Here is a 15,798-nt window from a genome sequence, read left to right on the forward strand (position 1 = left end):
ATGGATTATGGTCAGAACTACTCGAGGATACTGGGATTTGAACTGGGCTATGTTAGGGTGATCAGGGCAGAGATTCTTAACATTTTTTGATTCACAAACTTCTTTGAGAACCTAATGAAAACCATGGGCTCTTTCTCGCCACAATTTTTTTAAATGTACTAAATTTTATATCTCCAGAAGTACACACCTTCTGCAGGTCACCCAAGGCTGGTTCAGGGTTTGGGTTAGGGTTGGTGTAGAAGCACAGTGCCAGTAGGACTAGGTTTGGGGTTAGAGGAAAGCTAGATCAAGAGTTAAGGTTAGGCCTGAATTAGGAGTAGGGTTTTCTTAGTGTTGGATGCTTTTAGTTAAAATTTGTGATTGTCCTGGAAATAAGGTTCGGCCAAGATTAGTGTTTGGTGTAGAGTTGGGTTAGGGATTCAGTTCATATAAAACCTAGATTAGAGGTAGACTAGGGTACATTTGTTCAGTTGGCCTTAGGAGTAGGGGCTGATTTGCTCCTACTTTGGTCTATGATTCTGATAGGGTAGGACTCCCTGGAGACTCTGGCCCAGCTTAGTTGAAATCAGCCTCCCGCTGTACTCCCAGCCACAGGACTCTGACGCTAGTGTGGGAGGGACAGGCAAGCCCCTTTGTCCACCCATCACCAGGACTTGGTGCTAGTGATGACCTGTCACTCAGCCACGGTATCTGGGCATAGAGAATGCCCCAGCGAGCCTCCAGCCCTGACCCACTGGAACAGAAGTGGCTCCCCACCTGGCCCACTCTCCCCATTTAAGGTCTCCAGCCTTAGGAGGTTTTGATGGGATTACTCATCCTAGGCCTCCTCCATCCTCTTGGGAGGCTCAAGGAGGGAATTGAGGGGATTAGCAGAGCCTGCCTGTCAGGAGAATTGAGGTATCCAGGGCTCCAGAAATCTCAGTGTCTCGGGGTGGAAGCGGGCGTGTGTGTGTGTGCGTGTGTGCGTGTGTGTGTGTGTGTGTGTGTGTGTGTGAGAGATATCCGCATATGAAAGACCTCAGTGTTTCTGGGGTGGAGGCTGATGGGCTTACCCCCCCTCAGTGAGGGATGATCCCTCAGCTGACAGTTCCCTCTGTCTCAGCTCCCTCCCCACCGAGCCCCATTCCTCCAAGTAAGGATGTGGGCATTGGCTCAGAAGTGCTTCCCTTTTGCTTTCCCTCCTTTCCTTTGTTACACATGCAGCTGTATTTCTGGGCTCCGTCTCCTCCGAGGCCTGGGCCCGGGGCACCCTGCCAGCCACCTGTCAGGCCTCAAGCCCCAACTCACGCACTCTGCCTTTAGCTCCAAATCCAAAGATACCTGGGGCTGTGGAGACCTGGCTGAGGGCTTCTCGGCACCTGGCTCTTTGTCCTCAGTGGAGTTTCACAGACCTGGGTGCATGGGTTGGGACAGAAGCCCAGAGAAGATATGTCTCTCTGCTCTTGAAGAGCGGTGCCTTCCCTCAGAATCCGAGCACATATTCTCATCTTCTCATCTCTCTCCTCAGGCCACCCCCGGTGATATGAGCACGTTTTCTCCTCTTCTGTCCTAGCCAAGCTGGAGAACTGCCACTCTCCAGGGTGGAGCTCTGCCTCTGTTCCTTGGGGCTCTCTCCCTCAGGCTGGATCATGCATCCAGGGATTGGCTTGGGGCACAAGGGGGCGTGTGGGCTCCTGGGTCAGGGAAGGCCCTTGCGCTGCTGTGGAGATGAATTCCTGGCAGGGCTTGAGGCCCACAGCCCTCACCCCCCTCGCTGTCCTTTTTCAGGTCCGGGAAGCAGCTCAGGCCTTCAACCCTGGGCTGCTGTGCCTGGCATGTGGTTCGTACCGACGGGGGAAGGCAACCTGCGGTGACGTGGACGTGCTGGTCACCCACCCGGACGGCCGGTCTCACCAGGGCATCTTCAGCCGCCTCCTGGACAGCCTCCGGCAGCGAGGTATAAACCCCACCCCTGGGTGAGCAGGGGGACAGGGGAGGAGTGGCCCCCAGGAGGGAGAACCTCAAAGTGGCAATCTCTAGGCAGGAAGCAGGGGAAGGCTGCTTCATGAAAATTCCACCTCTCTCCTGTGGCCAGAGCCACTTCAGGGAAGAGATGAATCAGCTCCCCCTACCTCCCAAGAGGTGCTCAGTAATAGCTGCAGTTTGAGTGCCTCCTCTGATCGTTCTGTGCCCCTGTGGGGGACTTGGAGAGGAATTACTATGCATGTTTTACAGAAAAGGACACAGACCTGGAGAGGGCAAGGTCGCCCAGCAAATAAGTAGATGAGCTGGGAATAGAGGACCCAAGGATCATCAGGAGAGGCCTGGGAGGTTAGGCGGCCCAGGGCTGGGCAGCCCAGGGCCTGGCTCCCTGCCCTCCTAACAGCCCTCCTGTATTGGGCCAGGGTTCCTGACGGATGACTTGGTGAGCCAGGAGGAGAATGGCCAGCAGCAGAAGTACTTGGGTGTATGCCAGCTCCCAGGGCCAGGACGGCGGCACCGACGGCTGGACATCATTGTAGTTCCCTACGGCGAGTTTGCCTGTGCCCTGCTCTACTTTACTGGCTCTGCCCACTTCAACCGCTCCATGCGGGCACTGGCCAAGACCAAGGCCATGAGCTTGTCGGAGCATGCGCTCAGCACAGCTGTGGTTCGGGACACCCAAGGCCTCAAGGTGGGGCCTGGCCGAGTACTGCCCACCCCCACTGAGAAGGATGTCTTCAGGCTCTTAGGCCTGCCCTACCGAGAACCAGCTGAGCGGGACTGGTGACCCACGGCTGGGGGAGGGGGTGCCAAGCTGGACCGGCTGGCCCTCCTGGCCATTCCTCCAGCCTCAGCTGGCTGAACCTCACTCTTTTCAACCACCAGGTCCTCTGGGCCTGATGGAAAAGGCCAGCCTGGCTCCCAGGGCTACCCAGCCCTCTCCCTGACAGGAACAGGGTGCTGCCCCCTCTACCTCACCATTGCCCCTGGGAGAGTTTAGCACAAGGCCCCCTGCCTCATTTTAAGCAGGAACTGGTGCCTGGTTTGAGGCCAGCTTCCTGTGCTGAAGGCCCAGGCATCCCCCTTCTCTACCCCAAGGAGGGTCTAGCATGGGATGGGGGCTGCAGGGGAGAGGCACACAGCTGAGGCCCAACATCACCCAAGACCCATCAGAGCAGGAGAATGAGCCACTCCACGTGTGCTCCCTCCGCCCACCCCACTTCCTGTGCAGCTGGCAGTGTAGGGAAGGGGCACCCCAGGCGCGACGAGGATAGCATTGGAAGGCCCAGGGACCCAGTAAAGTGCACTTGACATTCAACCTGCCTGGTGTGTCTGTGAGCTGCTGCAGCCTCTGCCTGCCTTTCTTCTCCCAGGCGGGGACAGAGATAGGAGGTGAATGGGAACCCAGAGAAGCCAGTTAACTGTTCTCCAAACAGGCCGGGCCTGAGTCAGCTCCTGAACAACTCAGAAGGGGGCAGGGGTGGACATTAAAAGGGAGAATTCGTGGAGTCAGGAATTAGGAGCGCCTGTCTACCCATCAGCATATCCTGTGGACCCTGCCCTAGAACAGGTTATCTGAGGACATGAACAAAGGTGGCAGGGCTCATTAGGAAGAACTAAATGGTGACCTGTGTGCCACTGACAGGGCTGAGGCAGTCAGGGAAGGCTGCCTGGAGGAGGCGAGGGGCAGCTTGGCAGGAAATAGCCTATTTGAGAGTGGTAAGCAGCTCTGTTTGGGGACAACTAAGGAACCTGCTTTAGAGGGGATGCTACGTGCTGGGGGTTGGGAGAAGGCCAGGCTGGTACAGGACTGAAAGTCAAGCTGAGGGGCTTAGTTTGGTAGAGCAGCTAGGAGGGTCCAGCTAGTGGCATCAGGATGGTTTCGTAGACTGGACCTTGCAGGACAGGAAACATTTGGTAAGGGGAGAGGAGCAGTGGGAAGGTTGGGCATACCAAGTACAATATAAAGAATATCGGGCTCAGAGGCTGGAGAAGGTGGCTGCGTTGGAGGAGCACCAAGGAGCCCAGGCCGCAGAGATGGGCTCCACCTGAGTGTGCTGGCTATGAGGCAGGGAGGGGGCGGGTGCCGAGCCCTGCATCTGTTGGTAACTTGCAGAGCCCCAGAGCTGGCCTTTGTTGGCCTGGTCTCAGTCAGGAGATCCCAGCAACCTTAGAATGGGCCCCTCAACTCTAGTTCAGAACCTTGAAGTCCAAGCCGTGGGGCCTTGCCTGCATGGGTCATGCCAGGAAAGGAATCAAAAGCCATGGGAGGGGGCTTCCCTGGTGGCGCAGTGGTTAAGAATACGCCTGCCAATGCAGGGGACACAGGTTCGGGCCCTGGTCTGGGAAGATCCCACATGCCGCGGAGCAACTAAGCCCGTGAGCCACAACTACTGAGCCTGCGTGTCTGGAGCTTGTGCTCCGCAACAAGAGAGGCCGCGACAGTGAGGCCCGCGCACTGCGATGAAGAGTGGCCCCCGCTCGCCACAACTAGAGAAAGCCCGCGCACAGCAACGAAGACCCAACACAGCCAAAAATAAATAAATAAATAAATAAAAATTTTAAAAGCTTTTAAAAAAAAAAAAAGCTGTGGGGGTCTGGAGGGCCCCTTTCACAGCTCAGTACCAGAGAAGCCACATCAAAGGGCCAGAAGCTTTCGTGAGGGGTGAGCCTCTCCTTGGAGCTTCTACTCCCAGGGAGGTGTGGCTGTCCGGGGCCTGGAGTGGAAAAGAGGAGCTGGGACATCTCTGGGCCCCCCAGGTGTTAGGGCTGCTTTCAGCCCCCCTTAGGAGCTCTGCTAGTCTACTCAACTGGGCCCTCCGTGCCCGCCACCATCCCCAGTAAGGGGTGGAGTTGACAGAAGCCCAAAGCCTGGGGTGTCCGTGTCCAAACGTTGCTGCTCCTCTCTTTCCGCTTCCCACTTGAGTGCCCCAGCCTGCTCAGCAGCCTCTCCAGACCCAGAGGAGCAGGGCCTCCAGGGCTAGGAGAAGAGGGAACCAGTGGGTCACAGGATAACTTGGCCAATTAACCCCTTCCTACACACAGGAAGTCTTCAGAACCATAGGGAGGGACAGTGCTGACTTCTGGATCTGGTACCAGGGGCCTGGCCCCCATTCCTGCCATCTCTTGTGGGAAGGAGGGGAAGGACCCCCCCACCCCCACAGGAGACTCAGAATTCTGGAGACCACCTTCAAACCGTACAAATTCCTGGTCCCACATCCTGGTAAGGGCAACAGGAAATCACGGGTTAAAAAGGAGAGTGCCCACACCCTCCAGAGAGACCCATCCTGTGGGTGGTGTCCTCTGGGCTGCTCAATGTGGCACAGAAGCCCGGGAGAGGAGCTACTGGAGGGAATCTGAGTCTTGAGAAGGCTGCCCAGTTTGGCAGAGGGGGCGGTCCTCTGAGTCCAAACTAAGCAAAGGGTGTGTTGGGGGGTTCCCCAGCCACTTGAGAGCCGAGCCTGGCTTCTGGGCGGGCTTTCAACCCAGTGCCCCATCCTGCTAAAAGGGAGACTGAATTTTGGAGCCCTGGTGGGAATTGGCACCCTATCTAGCAACTGAGCACCCCAAAACTACCACCCACTCACCACCTGGTCCTAACAAAGAGGAAGGGCCCCACAGGCCTACTTCCTGCCCCTAGCTCAGCTCATCGTCACTCTCTCCCTGAGCCACAGTGGTCTCTGGCCAGACCACAGGTGTGGTGGGCAGGGTAACGGTCTCCCAAAGATGTCCACAGCCTAATCCCTGCAACCTGTGAATATATTACCCTACTTGGTAAGAAAGGGACATTGCAGATGTGATTAAAGTTAAGGATTTTGAGATGAGGAGATTAGCCAGTGGGCCCAATCTAATCATGAGTCCTTAAAAGTGGAGAACTTTTCCTGGCTACAATCAGAGAGAGAGCTGACAAAGGAAGGAAGGTTAGAGAGATGTGATGTTTCTGCCTTTGAAGACAGAGAAAGGGGACTACCAGCCAAGGAATGTGGGCATCCTCTATAAACGGAAGAGGCAAGGAAACAGATTATACTCTAGAGCCTCTGTAACAGAACACAGCCCTGCCAACACCTCAGTTTTATTCCAGGGAGACCTGTGTCAGACTTCTAAACAATAGAACTGTTTAGTAATAACTGCGTTGTTTTAAGCCACTAAGTGTATGGAAATTTGTTACTGCAGCGATAGAGGACCAATAGACAGGGTGTGTCTTGTTCTTTCCCTGTACAAAGTGAGCAGAGGGATGGTGGGTGTGAGCAGGCCCTGCTGTGAGGTGGAGGATGTCCCTGGAAGTGCAGTGGGGTGTGGGGAAATGGAGGGGCCTCCTTATATGGCTGCAGTAGGGGAGGGGCAGGTGGTAGGGAAAGCTGGGAGCCCAGTCCTCATGGGCTGGCTGCCCCGTGCTCAGTCTGAGCCTCGCAGTTTCCCTCTGCACTTTGTGCCTAAGGTACGATCCTCTCCAGGCTGCTCAGCCCCAGCCCTGCCAACCCGGGAGCCTCATCTTTTCCCAGGGCCTGGATTGATAACACTGGCCCAAGACTTGCACTGAAAGGGGAACGAGACCAGGCCAAACTTTCCTCCTGGCTTCTGGCTGCTCCTGGGGGAGCAGGTGTGGGCACAGGGCCAGGGTTTCCCAGGCCTGGAGTGGGCGCTGCAAGGTGGACAGGCCCAACCATGTCCTGCCCTGCAGGACCCAAGGGCTGGGAATGGGAAACCCTGGCCCTTTGTCCTGCTTCTCCACAAGAGGGTTACGAGTTCCTGTCCCTCTAAACAGAATGGGATGCTTCTTGCCAGGACTAGGAATGACAGCTTGGAGAAGACATCATTTCCTCTCTTCACTTCCCCAACAGGAGAGACCCCCTTTCCAGGCCCTCCTCGCCATCCCAGAGATCAACCTCACATGGCAGCTACAGCTGTTGGGGCATTTGCTGCTACCCAGACTCTGCAGACACCAGCTGCACCAGGCCTAGGACGGGCTCAGCCCCCAGACCTTTAGTCCTCTGTCGACTCTGCCCTTCAGTCCAGACACCAGCCAGATAGTTTTCCAGAACGCCTGAGCCACTGGGCAGCCCTGCTTCTGAGCTCTGGAACAGGCAGACCCTCAGGGCTGAAGTCCCCAAACTGGCCTGAGACTCTGGGCCAGGCCTCATCCCCATAGTCTGAACCAGGGGCTCTGCAAGCCTTGGTCCCCCACACTGGAGGCCAGTGCAGAAGCTGAGCCCTAGCAAAAGACCTACAGGGAACACTACTGAAAAAGGTCCCAGAGGTGAGAAGAGGACCCAGCAGTGGAGGGACTGTGGGCAGGGCTCTGAGAATACCATGGGACGGCAGTACGGGCACCAGGCAGTGGGCCACTGCTCAGAACCTCTGTCTGACCCTGCTCTCTGCTGGACCCGGGCCTGGCGCTGATGGAGCAGGCCCATGGCCCCAGACGTCATGTTCCTCCCGCAGCGAGACTCCCTTAGCCCTGCTGTCCTCACCCACCAGGCTCCGGTTCCCTCAGCTCAGCTGCCACTGTGCCTGTGTCTGACTGCAGGGGCATTTGCCTGTGTGTCTAAAGTACATCCCTGGCCCTGTGTTTGTGTGCTGTGAGTTCATGATTTTGCATCTGCACACGTGTGTGGACAACCTGGGTGTGTGTCAGTGTGTCTGCCAATCTAGACCTCGGTGTGCACGCCCCAGGGTCATCAAGGGCTCAGGCAGGGCCTGGGGCTGGAAGGGGAGTCCTTGGAGTCCCCTGTGGTGCTGGGCAGGGACTGCAGAAGGTGGTGGAGGCCCAATGGGCTGCGGACTCTGAGTCCCCGTGTCCTGGAGGCGGCTGCCTGCGTCAGCCTTGAGCGGCCATCAATAGCGCGCGGTTAATTAATTTGATGGGAACAGCAGGGACCGCCGTTTGCATTTAGTGAAGTTCCAGGAACTTCCAACCTCATCTTCATAATTGGCCTCATAAATTGTAAGAAAGAGAGAGATCAGCAAAGCAGGAGGGAGGAGGGGCCGCCCGTCCGTCCTTATTTAATTTTATTGCTGAAATTCATCTTTTTAGCCTCCTCCGGAATCTGCTCTCCCTGCCGGATTTGCCTAATCATGATAAATTAATATTCATTTCCCCGCCTCTTACCCAGTTCCCGCGCTTGGATGGAGTTGGGGAGGGTCTCCTTCCAGCCCCTCTGCCAGGCCTTGGTGGAAGCCTGGCAGGTGGGGACCCCTGCAGGGGAGCTTGCCTGCAGAACAGAAAGTAGAGCTTGGGAGGGCTGGAGGGGAGCCTGGAAGAGGGGCTCTGTTACCGTGGTGGGGGGGTGCCGGGGGGGGAATGTGGGGTGATTGATTGGGACTCCAAGATGAGAGACTCCTGAGACCCCTGGCCCCTCCCTGGTCAAGAACAGCCCAGAGGGTCCGGGATGCTAGGATCAACTACCCCTGTCCAGCTAGGTTTGGGTGGGAGGAGCAGGAAGAGGCCGAGAAGGCCCTTTTGGGTACCCAGAGGCTGAGACTGGGGTCAGACAGGATGGATTTGGGAGATGGATTTTGAAGGTCAGTTCCAGTTGAGAGGTGGGGGGAGGGGACCTGGTCTTCGCCCCACTTCCCCACCAACTAGGTGTAGGCTACCTTGCCCTGTGCAGACTCCAGGGGGGACCCATTCTAGTCTGTGGGGCCTCACAGGTGCCCATAGTCTCTGGCCAACAGCAGTGGCCACTTTCCTACAGCCCAGCCCAGCCGGGTGGCTGGGCCTCTTACACTAAGTACCTTGGCTGTGCTGTGTGGCTGTACTGCTTTTCTTGGTAAGGCCCTTTCGAAGGCCTGCAGGGGGCGTTTCTGGAAGGGTTATGCAGTTCCTGAGCAGTGGGGCCTCTGCAGTCCAAAGGGTCAGATTCTCCGTCTTCTTGCCTCATAATTAGTATGTGAGACCTGGGAGGGACTTAGATTTTATCTACCACGTTACCCCATTTTACAGATGAGGAAACTGGACCAGAAATGGGAGGTGACTGACTCAATGTCTCACAGAAGTCTCGGGTCTAGGTTGGGGTGCGGGGGCTGTTTCTACCCCATCTTGAAGGTTGGGTGTGGTGGGCAGGATTCTCTGCAAAACCCCTAGTGACTTTTGCCCTTGTATAACCCCCTCCCTTTTGAGTGTGGGTAGAGCCTTCAACTCTGATGAGGTGTTACTCCTGTGGTTATGTTACCTCATATGGCAAAAGGAAGATTATCTGGGTGCCTCTGGTCTAATCATGTGAGCCCTTTAAAAGCAGTTTTCCTTGGCTATTAGCAGAAGGGGCAGCAGAGAGATTCAAAGCATGAAGATTCAGCACACCTTTGCTGGCTTTGAAGATGGAAGGGGACTTGTGCAAGGACCAGGGAGCAGCCCCCAGCTGACAGCCAGCAAGAAAATGGGGACCTTAGTCCTACAACCATAAGGAACTGAATTCTGTCAACAGTGAGAATGAGTGTGGAAGCTGATCTTTCCCAGAGCTTCCAGATAAGAGCCCAGCCTGGCCAACACCTTGATTTAGGTCTTGTGGAACCCTAATCAGAGAATTCAGCTGAGCTTGCCTGGACTTCTGGTCTACAGAATTGTGAAATAATGGGTCTTGTTTTTAGGGGCTAAGTTTGTGATTTGTTATCACTTTTATTGTGCAGCAATAGAAACCTAATATGCAGGACTTAGGGGAAGGGTATCTGAGGAGGGCCCTACGATGGGGGAGGGAGATGAAGCTGGGAGAGGTCTAAGGCTCTATCCTAATGCTACTTCGCCCCCCCCCGCCCCAACGTATTCCCACATGGCAACAATTGACTGGAGCTGCTCCTAGTTGCCAAAGTTCTCATCACTCCCTATTGTTTCACCTGGGACCAAACCCTTGTAAGCATTTAAATTCATGATTCCTGCCAGGTGGAGTCTGGACCCCTGGGTAATGAGGAGTAGCAAGCTCACCTCACAGGAATGGATCCTTGACAGGAGAAGCCTCTACGGAATTGGTGTAGGCAGAGGCTTCTAGGATGTGGTTAGGGCACAGCTGATTATTTAACGTACTTTCAAACCAGAGTTCCCCTTCCCCCCAAACTAGAGTTTTCAAAAAGTAGTTATTCATGGGTCCTGGGTGGGTGCTGGCAGAAGATGTTTTTGATTCCCACTGGAAGCTCCCAGCATCGTTGGATTTTGAGGAAGACCAACTGACATTTTGCAAGTTATGGAAAGAGTCTCCACTGAGGAGACCTGGGTTAGCTGCACCATATTTCTGGCTTATTCCAGCAGCATTTATTGATTGACTCTGAGCCTGGCCAGTCTACCCTTAACCCAGCCCTGCACATAGACTATATCATGTAACCTTCCCAACAGCCCTATTATCCCCATTTGGCAGATGAGGAAAGAGAGGCCCAGAGAGATTCATTCACTTGTGTTAAGTCACACAGCATGTGAGAACAGCTGGGTTTCATTCTCAGATCTCTGTGACCCAAGGAAGCCCAGCTGGTTTCCCTGGCTCCCCCTAAGAAGTGGCTCTAGCCCAGATCTAACTGGACTGTCTGCTAGCTTCTCTCCCTTTGCTTCTCCCACAAAGCAAAGAGCCCTGAGCTTTTCAGAGTCTGTGGAGGTTCCTGATGCTGATGTTGAAGGACACAATCCCTGCCCCTGAGAACTGGAGTTGTGAATCAGCAAATGCCCATTTGCCCTGAGATGGGACCCCCTAACCTCCCACCTCCATTAGGGAATTAGTGGTGTGGGGTCATTGACTCTCAAACTCCAGCCCTGCTAGAGGCAAGGGTCCTGGCTCTATAGCTCACATCTATCCCTACACATGCCCAGCCTGTCCCCCACAGCTCCTATACATGTCCCTGCACACACTGGACCCCTCCCTCATAGCTCCACACATACTTGACTTGTTCCCACATGGACTCCACACAGGGCTTGATGGGGGCCCGGCCTAGCCTGAGAGACTCTTCCCCTCAGCTCCCGGCTTCACCTGAGGAATCCTCTCTCATCACCATGACTTTGGACTCTGCTGTATTGGAGAACTTTGGGGCCAGTGTGGCAAGAGCCTCTGGTCAAGCCACCCTTCCTACCTACTGGGCCAGACACCCCAGTGGAAAGGATCACCCCCTGGCCTGTCCCTCTTCCTCCCAAGCTGCCTAATGGGGAGAAAGCCCAGGACCCTTAGGGTCTGGCCCCAGGAGAGAGGCCCCCAGAGGCCATGTGCTTCCTCTCCATGCCAGAGAACAGTCCTGGAGCGCTGAGCAGCCCCAGCTTCCCATCTCATGGGCCAAGGACTGCAGCCCCCACCTCAGAGCTTCTGAGAACCAAGGTCCCCCTATCTTGAGGGCCTCCCCGACCTTCCCCCACCAAAGTACCTTTGGAAGTTGCAGGGCCAAGTCCAGGGGGATGCTCTGAAGGAACCCCACCTGCTGCCCTGTGCCGTATAGACTCGAACTGCAGATGCCCCTCCAGAACGTGGCTCCACGGGCAAGAGAAATGCTCTCCCCACTCCAAGCTTCAAGTTCTGTCTTGCTGGACCTCACTCCTTCCACTCTTCTGGAACAGGCAAACGGGCCTGCCTGGGATCTGGAATGGCAGCGACTGCTCGGAAGCTGGGGATGGCGGGATAGAGGAGTGCTCCAGGGTGCCTCCTTGCGAGCGGGGGCGGCACCGCAAATGTGTATCCGGCCGGTGGGCGGGGCCTTGGGGGAGGCCGGGCGCCGCCGCCAGGTGTGTTGGGCTGGAGATGGAGCGAGTACGTAGGCCGACGGGAGCGCTTCTCTGGAGGCGCCAGCAGAGGGCGCGCGAGGACCGGCCAAGAGGCCCGGCGTGCGCGAAGGCCGGGGACGGGGGTGTGGTAGAGAGGACGGCAAGTGCCGGGGAGGAACCGCCTAGGAGCTCCTCTCCGAGCTCCGGGGTGGGAGCTGGGGCTGGAAGTGTCCGGATTGCGCGGCCCCTTGCTCCTTAGGAGGAGGCGGCCGATTGGGATGTGGCCCGGCGCGCCCTTCCCTGGGTGGGTAGACCCTCCCCATTACCGGGCAAGGGAGCACGGTCCGCGGATTCAGGACTGGTGACCTTTGATGCTGAATCGGGTGGGACCCCTTCTTCAGACTCACCTCTGGTCGAAATTCTGTGCCTCAGTTTCCCCCTGCGTGAGTTCTGTCCTTGCTCCCGGAAGCTCTAAACTAGGACACCAGGTGGGGTGAGACGACCCAGTGAAAGGGAACTAGTACGCCTCAGGTACCCCCCCTCCCCCCCGCCCCGTTCCCCTGACCTCGCCAACCTTGAACACAGAGCTTGGCGGGAAGTAGAAAAAGATGGGGAGAGGAGAAAAGAGTGTGTGATGGAAGGAGAGGTGGCGATGGAAAAGCAAATGGAAGGGGAGAATGGAGGAAGAGGAAGGGAAGGAGGGAGGGATGGGTGGGTAGAAGAGGGGCTTAGCCCTCTCAGCGGAAGCTCTCCCGAGACTGGGGCCATCTGCACCTCCTCCGGGCTGTGCTGGGGGCTGAGCTCTCCGCTGTATTCCGGGAGCTATCGCTCTGCCAGTAGCCCCCCTCCAGCCTCCATGATTTATAGCTGGGCCAGGCCCGGCGACCTTGGACGGATAACTAATGACGGGTCAATAACGCTACAGAAAAAGTGAACTGGTAAGGGAGGAGGAACGAGGCCCATTAGCTGGCCCATCGCTTTCCTCTGGGCATCTTCTCTCTAATCCCTGTACCTCTTGCTGCAGGCCCCTTCCGCTGGGGGTTTCCCGAGGGCCTCCTGACAGGGACTGAAAGGTGATGGTTAACACAGCTGAAATAGGGGAGGTGGAGACAGGGACCAGGACATACTGGAGAGACCCAAAGTGGGTCACATGAGGGTGAGGGAGACCAGAGGGGGCTCCTGGAAATGCTCCCCCACCCCCATTCTGTAGACCGGAGAAAGTCACATATTAGGAAGCCAAAGTTAGCAGGTGGAGTTCCCGTGGGGCAGAAGGCAGGGTACCCTGGGAAAGAAATAGAGAGCAACACTGGTGCCCTGCACTCACCTTTACCCGCCTCCACCTGGCTCTCTCAACTGGTCCATATCTCTGGAGATGTCCTCTGCCTCTCCCCACCCAAGCTACCCAAAGTCAGAGTGTTTACTTTAGCCATGGAGGGCACCTTCTATTTGCCCTGCCTTATACGTGCCCCTGCTTGCAGGGGTGTTGTGGGAGGCAGGGCCTGAGTCTCAGCTCCTCGATCATCCGGCTCCTATTGAGAGTAGACCAAAGCATCCTACTTCCAGTCTGCCAACTCCCATTCCCTTCTTCCAGTCTGCCAGCTCCCCTCCTGTTTGAGGTCACCTGGATCATCCTCTGGATCCCCAGTCTATTTTTGACACCATAGGGAACCCAGAGTTTGGGGGAAGGAAGCAGCTCTCTCAATACCTGACTTGATTGAATATATCTCTCCTAATTATCTCTGTCAGCATCATGGTGCTGGCATAAATGCTTTTCCATCTTATAGTCCCATTTTGCGGATGAAGAGTTAAAGCTCAGAGAGAGGAGCAGTCAGCCAAGGGAGGAGCTGAGGCTTGAATTCAGATCCTCTGGCTCCAAACCACAGCCCCTCCCTGCCCATCACCCCAGGGTCCTGGGCACACCGTTAACTCCTGCCCAGGTCTGTCTGCAAAGGAGACACCCAATGAGGGGGCCCTGGGACAAGGGCATTCTTTCCCTAAAGTAGACACAGGGTGACAGAACAACCCCTGAAGTGGCAATGGGGTAGCAGCACCATATTCGGGCTTTCATGTACCCCTCCCATGGTGCCCAGTGTGTGTACATATGTGGACTCGCATGTGCTCATTCATGCATACCTTCACTTATTCCTTCAACAAACAGGTATTGAGTGGCAACCATTTTCCATGCCCTGAGGATATGGGGGCAACACTGGAGAGCTTATATTCCAGCAAGGGGGTACATAGACATGTTTTAGGAGGAACCTCTATGGCATGTGGCAGTGTGTGGACTCTCTGTGGAGTAGAAACGAGCATGGGCAGAGGCATAAGCAAGGCACCAACTCCCACTCCAAGGAGGGAAACACCACCCATCATCTCAACCCCTCGCTCCATATCCAGACTCTCACATACTCTCTGGCCCCCCAAAACTCACCGTCTTCTTCCCCCAGTCTGCTCCTTCTGTCTTACTCGACCAACCTGAGAGATCCTTAGCTCCAGGACTGGCTATATAATTTTCAGGGCCCAGCGCCAAATGAAAATGCAGGCTCCTTATTATAAATTTATAAAGAATTTCAAGACAGCATTAAACCAAGCACAGGGCTCTTCTAAATGCACAGCCCCATGGGACCACCCAGGTCACACACCTAGGAAGTTGGCCCTGCCTGGCACCTCTCGTTCACTTACTTCCCCATTCATTGACCTCCTGGTCCTCTCCTTTTCTATGTCAGGAACTAGCTCCTTGGTCTCTCATTTGGACCTGCCCCAGCCTCTTCCCAGCTCCAGCCTCTTGGCCCCAGTCTATCTGGGAAGTTTCACTCCTACCGCACTCACCCCGCACTATTTGCCTGGACTATTGGCCCCTTAGGTATCTTGGCCCCAAGCACTCCCTACACTTTCCCATTTCCATACTTTTTTTTCAAAATTCAGTTCCTTTTGAAAATTTACTCTTCCTTTAGTCACCTCCTCCAGGAAGACTTTTCTGATTTTCCAGTTGGAAATCTCACATCACAAACTACGTACTTGGGTCAAAACACAAATAATCTTCTGCCTTCACTCACAGCCGTTTGCCCCGTCTAGTAGACTTAAAATTCAGAAGCCAGGGATGGTGCCATAGTCATCACTGTAACTCCACAGCACCTAGCTGACACGTGGTAGGGGCTCAGTTAACATTTGTTGATGCAGCTGTGAGCATCTCTGGAGTGTGGGTGTGGGCATGTTTGGAGGCCCTGAATTGTGTGCACAGAACTGAGTGTAAGGATTTGTGTCCATGCATAAGCATTTCTACTTAAGTGTGTGCATAGTTCCATATCTATCCATGTGCAGGCATGTTGGCAGCATACGTGTGCACAGACATAAGTGGTTTCTGTAGTCGCGTGCATGAATTGCAGGTGCACGGGTCTGCGTGGCTGTGTGTGCATGGATTTATATGTTGGTGGGTGTGTACCCGGATCTGGGCTGCACATGGTATGCCCACGCACGGCAGGAAAGCATGTGTCCGTGCTCCCGTGACGTGGGAGTTGTGCCTGGACAGGAGCTGCAGGTGCACCGTGCAAGGACGCAGGCGGCTGGCGCGTGTGCAGGCCATGTGTGTGCACAGCTGCGTGTCCTGGCCGCGGGCGGGCCGGATGCCCTGGGGGCCGCCTGCTCCCACCCGAGCGCGTCGCTTTGTTCCTCCGCCGCGGGCAGCCGCGTGGGCTCCCGGCTCCGCGGCCTGGGCCTGGGCTTCTCGGCCCTGCCGTGATTGGCGGCCCAGCGAGCGGCTTGGCTCCCTCCCGGGAGGGCGGAGCCGGATGGGCTCCCTTTACCGGCGAAGGCGGGTAGGGGTGGGGGGCGCTAGACCATCCATCTTCTGTTATTACAGCGTAATGGGGCTGCTCGGGCGCCCGCCCATTTGTCATCGGCCTCGTTCGCTGATAACGGGCATTTGTCATCACTTTCCTCTGCGCCAATGTCACCAGCGCCGCTGACAGGCGGGGATGGGGGGGGGTGGCTCGCGTGCATGAGCACAGGCGCGCACACACGCACCTGGGCCTGCTGGACACACGCTCCTGCACATACACACAGGCACACGGAACCTGAGGGGGCACACCGGAACTGGGGAGACACACGTCCCTGTGTGTGGATCAAGGCTCCCTGGAGACGGACACACATGCAGACACACACTCAGAACAGCCTCA

At 56.0% G+C, this 15,798-nt stretch overlaps 1 protein-coding gene across 3 annotated transcripts in view; it reads left to right on the forward strand.

Moving 5' to 3' along the window:
* POLL (DNA polymerase lambda) overlaps nucleotides 1-3,280 on the forward strand; it is an 8,716-nt gene extending 5,436 nt beyond the window's left edge. For 2 of the 3 annotated variants that reach the window (XM_082425272.1, XM_082425271.1), the window contains exons 8-9: nucleotides 1,768-1,936; nucleotides 2,385-3,280. In XM_082425272.1, coding sequence (XP_082281398.1) covers nucleotides 1,768-1,936; nucleotides 2,385-2,749 — 534 coding nt within the window. In that variant the 3' untranslated portion in view covers nucleotides 2,750-3,280. Of the gene's footprint in view, nucleotides 1-1,767; nucleotides 1,937-2,214; nucleotides 2,360-2,384 lie in introns of those variants that run through there. The other variant, XM_082425270.1, reaches the window with a different exon arrangement.
* Nucleotides 3,281-15,798: the final 12,518 nt, after the last annotated feature.

This window comes from Balaenoptera physalus (genome assembly GCF_965194825.1).
Source record: "Balaenoptera physalus genome assembly, chromosome: 14".
Taxonomy (NCBI): Eukaryota; Metazoa; Chordata; class Mammalia; order Artiodactyla; family Balaenopteridae; genus Balaenoptera; species Balaenoptera physalus.